Source organism: Acinonyx jubatus, chromosome C1 (assembly GCF_027475565.1).
Source record: "Acinonyx jubatus isolate Ajub_Pintada_27869175 chromosome C1, VMU_Ajub_asm_v1.0, whole genome shotgun sequence".
Taxonomy (NCBI): Eukaryota; Metazoa; Chordata; class Mammalia; order Carnivora; family Felidae; genus Acinonyx; species Acinonyx jubatus.
Genome location: NC_069381.1, coordinates 39,351,366 through 39,357,477, shown reverse-complemented (window position 1 = coordinate 39,357,477; position 6,112 = coordinate 39,351,366). Strand labels below are relative to the sequence as shown.

The window sequence follows — 6,112 nt, the reverse complement described above, 5'->3', positions numbered from 1 at the left end:
GCACAAGACCTGGCTCAGAAATGGAATCAAGGTATGTTAATGTCAATTGTTCTAAAACATGCCAGGTTCTTTATTTACCATAATTATACTTATAAAATGCATTTTAACCTGTCTCATTATTTGTGACTTAGAGCACTCTTTGTGGTAGGCAGCACTGTTGTTTGGGTTTGTTGGGAAAGGAAACTGAGGCTCAACGCCTCTTTAAGTGATTTGTCCAAGAGTTTGAGTAGAACCTGGGTCCTCAAACTCCTTTTTTCCATCTTCTTATACTTAATGAAGCTCATTTGTCCTCTTCAGCCCTCAGTGACCCTTCCCACACTGAAATTCCTACAGCCCTCACAGCCTTTACCAGTGATGTGTGAAAGCTTGTGTGTTTTCATCTTGATAGTTGTGTTGACATGGCTTGTGAATTTTTAAACTACTCAAATATGGAGGGATATTTCTGATGAGTATTTTTATGTAACTTTTTGTAGAAGTTCTTGTGGTGCCCAAACCTTATTCCTGATTTCAGTGTATTTCTATGCCTGTTGCTAGCTCAAATGCTTTCTGGTCCCTCTTGCTTTTCTGCCTCAAGGCTTTCTTTCAAATCCTAGAAGACTGCTTAGCCCTGGGCAAGCATAACCAGGAAATGTTAAAGAGTTCAAGCTGGGGTATTGAGATAACCCTCAAATAATGGAGATGGAAATTAAGAGGTAAATGACCCAGTCTCTTTGTTCTTTGGTGGTGCAATGCTGAGGCACCTTCTACATGGTTTTCAGAGGGTCTCCAGTGAGCTTAAGCCCAGTTGTCTACTAAAGCAATCAGCTCAATATCACACATTTTTCTTGGCTTTTCCGCTTTCCCCTCTTTCATTCTCTCCCCCTCACATCTGTTTCTGGAGCTTACTTCCCAAACAAATTACCAGCACCCAAATCCTGGCCTCAGACTCTGCTTTTGGGGAACCCAACTAAAGACGCTACTTACCTATACAGGAGTTTCTTTAGAGATAATGTTTTGCCCTATGAGTTTTGTGCTCTAGCATACTGGACTTCTTATAGTTTCACTGCTGTTCCCTATGCCCTGTTTTGCTCATGCTGCTCTCTCTGCTTGGCACAGTCTTCCTTACTTTGCCCGGCTGACAATTATTCATTCTTCAAGACTCACTCCTCTTTAGGATTTTCATTGTTTTACTCCTGCCACCTCCTAATTTAGAGTTATCTCTGTGATTCTGTAGCACTTCAAACACTAGTTAACCTCTACCAAAGCCATTTTCTCTCTCTTTTTGTTTCTCTGACTACATCCTTTTGTTAAGAATATGTATTGAGTGTCCACTATCTGGTGGGCTAACATCCTAGAATAAGTTGAAGTCCAGGCTGGAGGTGGTGTCTCTATGAGGTATGTAAAACCATTATCTCTTCCTTTCTCTGTGAGACTTTTGAAGAGAAGAGGTCTAGAATGGTAGTTGTTAAAAAATTAAGTGTTCAATAAAACTGGTAGGATGTGCCAGAGTGAACTTAGGATTCATTTTTCATTTCACAAATATTTACTTTTACTGAACACTTATCTTGTGTCAAGCACTATACTGTGTTATGGAGTATAGCTAGATGAAAAGACGGACCCCTGGCATCAGGGAGCTCACCCTACCCTTAAGTGAGGAAGATAGAAGTAAATAATGCATAAAGCATTGTCAGCGTTAGCCCAGGTATACACGGCGGAGTGGGAGGACAAAGCAGCTCAGAAAAGGGTAATGTTTAGCTTGGTCTTAGAAGATAGTGGTGATTCACCACGGAGAGATGGGAAAAGGCATCCTAAGTATACTGAGAAATACAGCAGCAAAAGTCTAGGGTTAGGGGCTGGTGCGGTTGTAGAGGGGCAAGGAGCCCGACCTCTTTGGGCCTCTTCGAGTTTGGTGTGGGTGGGCACAGAATTATTGATTCTCGGTGCATTTCAGTTGAAGACATAAGTTACCCAGCACCTCGACCAGGGCCAGGCACGCCAGGAGGAGATGCGTTGGGAAATCAAGAAATCTGTGTCTCAAGTCCCAAACTGAGCTTCAAACACAGAAAAGCCAGTCGATCCACGTCTGTGGTCAGCAGGAAGAACCCCTCAGCGGCAGAAGAGCGCCATCCCTGGCGACCGGGTCCTGGCTCCCCAGAAGCGGCTGAGCATGCTCAGTTGCCAGAACGCGGTGGCTCAGTGGGAAACCGAGAAGCGCCGCGGACTCCCAGCCCCGCCGGCGCCTGGACCGGAGAGGGCTGGAGCCACGGGGGCGGGGCCTCGGACGCACGCTCCCTCCCTCCCAGCCCGCCTTCCCGCCCCCCCGCCACGCGCCGGTCGCCGGCACGCGGGCCGCCCGTTGCCCTAGCAACCGTCGTGCCGCGTCTTCCTGAGGGAGCTCTGTCAGCCCGAGGATCCGGTCGCCCGCTCCCCACTGCCCCGCGATTTTCGCGTGGGCTTAGAGGCGAGGGACAACAAAAAATGGCGGAGCGGAGCCAGACGGCGCCTGAGGCAGGTCTGTGGGGGCGGTCGTTCTGGGGGAAGCGCTGAAGCAGCACGGCGGTCCTGGGTCTGAGGGGAGAGGGGACTTGGGCATGGCCCTTCTCTTGAGGAGGCACCCCTGTGTGTTTGCGCGGTGGGGCTGTGACCTCGGGGTCAGGGGTCAAGGGAGGTGCTCACCGCTCTGAATGGCGGGCAGGGACCTCGGAGTCCCGGAGGAGGCGCAGGAATGTATGCGGGAGTGTGCACACTCCTGAGTGAGCATGGGCCCAGAAGGGGCTGGGGCTCCAGGGAAGATATAGGACTCCAATCCTTAGGGGCGCGTGTGATGGGGCTGATCATGGGAGTAGGGCTGAGTCATGGACGGGGGTACATAGTTTTGTGGGAACATGGGAGGGCTCCCTGAACGGGCATGGTTTGATGGAGTCTCTTATTCTGAGGAGGCAGGTATATGGGAGAGGAGTGTTACTGTAATATCAGGCAGTGCCATGGAAAGGGGGTATACACTGAATATTTGTGTTTGGGGGAAGTACAGTGCCTTAGGGTCACCCCTGGCCATCGAGAAAGTATACAAATCCTTTCGTAGGTTCTGATAAAGACAAGAGGCTTGCGGGGGCACTCAGAGCCCCAGTCTTTCAGAACCTTACCAAAGAATGCTGGAGCCTGAGTTTGAGTATATGTGGGATCAGTGATCTTGAAGGTCATTTAGAATCACAAAGGTGTGCATGTCCATATATTTGTGGGGAGAAGATAGTCTTTAAGGTGCAGGAGACTGCTGGGAAGGGGAGACCCAGGTGTCTATCCCTGAGGGGACCCCAGTTGTGGGTTTGACTGGTCTTGGAGAGTAGTGACCTAAGTGTCTCACACGGTCATAGGAAAGAGCAAGGGTTTTCAGTCTTGTGTGTATGGGAAGGAGTTTGCACCTGAAAGGGGCTGGGGACCGAAGAACTGAGGCTTTAAGACAAGTGATACCTGTGTGTGTAGTAAAGCAGTGGCTTTAGGGATAAGTGTGGTGGTGAGTGATGGAAGTGGTATACAAATCTTGTATATGTGTCCTGATTAGGTATTTTGGTTTCAAGAGTGACCCACTTAAATTATCCAGCCCTTGACACTGGGGAAGGGTATGGATAGTGGTTATACTAAGACCTTGTAGTAACTGAACTGGAAGCTGAATGAAGCCATTGAGAGTGAATGGTTCAAGAGACTATTCTCTCTCAAGTCCTGCATGGTTTCTCTTTGCTTCGTCCATCAAGTAGTTCCTCTATTCTTTTTACAGTTTAAGCTTCCTTGTGACTTGAACATGCTCATTCCTTTATTCATTCATCTGCTCAACAAATATTTATTGAGTGCCAACTATATGTTAGATACCAACTTAGGCACTGGAAACTCTCTGCCTGTGATTCTCTTAACTTGTTCTTTTTTTTTTTTTCTTCCCTGCCCCCTCACACCCCCTCCCCCCCCCCCGATTTACTAGCTTTACATATATTATATAGTCTACATATTACTTTTATTAGTTATTGCCTGTTTTCTTCCATTAGAATGTAGGCTCCATGAAGGCAAAGGTTTTGTTATGTTTAACAATCCCACATGTCTAGAGCCATACATGGTGTACAGTAGGTTATTCTTAAATATTTGTTGAATAAATAACTGAATGATCTGATAAAGTCTAGTGGTTCAAGAAACTTTCTCTGAGGAAGTGATATTTTTAGATGAGATACAATAAGGATTGATTAAGTGAAGAGAAGGTTATTCTTAAATATTTGTTGAATAAATAACAATGATCTGATAAAGTCTAGTGGTTCAAGAAACTTTCTCTGAGGAAGTGATATTTTTAGACGAGATACAATAAGGATTGATTAAGCAAAGAGAAGGACAAGGAGTGGTCCAGGCAGAGGGAAACAATGTGCAAAGATCCTAAGGTAGCAGGAAACATAATGTATTGTGTTTAAGGAACTGAAAAAAGACAAATATGGCTGCATATAGGGCAATAGGAGGGGGAAAGAAGCTGAAACAGATCTTGGAGTTCTTGAATACTATGATATGTATTTTCACCAAATAGTAGGAAGCCACTGAGGGCTCTTAAGTAGGAGCATGACATGATTATAATCATGAAAAATATAACTGGCTACAGTATGGGAAGTACAGAAGATACAAGAATGGGTATAGGTAGACCTGTTAGAAGGTAGCAGTGGAGATGGAGAGAAGGAATTGAGAAATATTTAAGAGGTAAAATTAATAGGATTTAGTGAAAGATGGGGATGAAGGAAAAGGAGGTATCAGGTCATGCTTCTAATTTTCTAATTCGTGAATCTGGATAGTTGGTGGTGCCATTATGGAGATAAGGAACACTGGAAGGGGTCTTGGCTGTGTTTGAGAGGGAAGATCATGAGTTTGGTTTTGGACATATGGAGTCGGAGTTATCTTTTATCTTTGAGCCATCCAGAGAAGTGAGAGATTGACAAGGCAGTTGAATGTGTAAGAAAAGTTGGAGCTAACATGAAAGATAGTGAAGTCAAAAGTGTGGATGAAATTGCATAGAGGGGACAGTGGGGTGAGGGGAGTAGAGGCTTGGGATTAAGTGTTGAATAGCTGCAATATTTCAGTGCTTTCCAAAGAGAATGAGGAGAATGGTCTTGAACAGATCAAATGCTGCCAAATGATATATAAATGAAGACTGAAAAACTAGATTTAGCAACAGATTTAGCATTGTTGATAACATTAATGAGAGAAAATTGATGAAGGTAGGAGCCAAACCATTTAAGTTCTGAATTACTATTAATGGGCTTAGTCTTTATTTCTTAATTCAGATTCCCAAGAGAGAGAGACTAATTGGAATACATCATATTTTCACCAGATCATGTCATAGATTTCAAGCCAGTGTAGGATTGATTGTTTTTGGATTAGGTGTCCAGCTATTGCTGACTGGAATCACTTGGTTCAAAACATGTCCGTCTGATGATTTTTCATCTCAGTAGCAATAGCTAACATTTCTAGAGTGTTTATTATGTGCCAGATACTGTGCTAAGAGCTTTATATATTTTAATCTATGTCAGCATCATAACCACTTTCTAAGGTATTAACTCTACTGTTTGAAGAAATTTTGGCACAGACAAGTTAAGCAACTTGCTCAAGATCTGCAAATAAGTGTAAGACTATAGGTGTTTGGGGCTTTTTTTTTTAAGTTTACTTATTTTGAGAGAGAGAGCACACATGTGGAGAAGGAACAGAGAGAGAGAGAGAGGGAGAGAGAGAGGGAGGGAGAGAGAAAGAGAGAGAGAATCCCAAGCAGGCTCCGCACCACCAGTGCGGATCCCTGTGTGGGGCATGAACCCAAGAACCAGGGGACCATGACCTGAACCAAAGTCAGATGCTTAACCAACTGAGCCAACCAGGCACCCCTGTTTGGGGATTATTTTAACATTATACAGATTCATTATTTGGCTTTCTCTTTGTATTGCAATATTCTACATAGTGAAGCAATAATAGCCATGATGAAAATTCCTGCCCTACAAGAAATGTTATTGTAAGGTAAGCATATGTTAGCAAGGTGACATGGAAAGAACTGGAATTCAGATCTTTGTCTAAAGTCTGTTTCTGTAATCTATTAGATGAGGACCATGGGCTCAAATTTTCTGAT

The 6,112-nt window shown here is 44.4% G+C and overlaps 1 protein-coding gene across 6 annotated transcripts in view; it reads left to right on the top strand.

Annotated features, from left to right (window-relative positions):
* The first annotated feature begins 1,848 nt into the window (after positions 1–1,848).
* LOC106973620 (BEN domain-containing protein 5) overlaps positions 1,849–6,112 on the top strand; it is a 1,423,832-nt gene continuing 1,419,568 nt past the window's right edge. For 3 of the 6 annotated variants that reach the window (XM_027059241.2, XM_027059240.2, XM_027059242.2), the window contains exon 1: positions 1,849–2,491. In XM_027059241.2, the coding sequence (XP_026915042.1) occupies positions 2,458–2,491 (34 nt within the window). In that variant the 5' untranslated portion in view covers positions 1,849–2,457. The remainder of the gene's footprint in view (positions 2,492–6,112) is intronic. The other 3 variants (XM_053213938.1, XM_053213942.1, XM_053213936.1) reach the window with 3 other exon arrangements.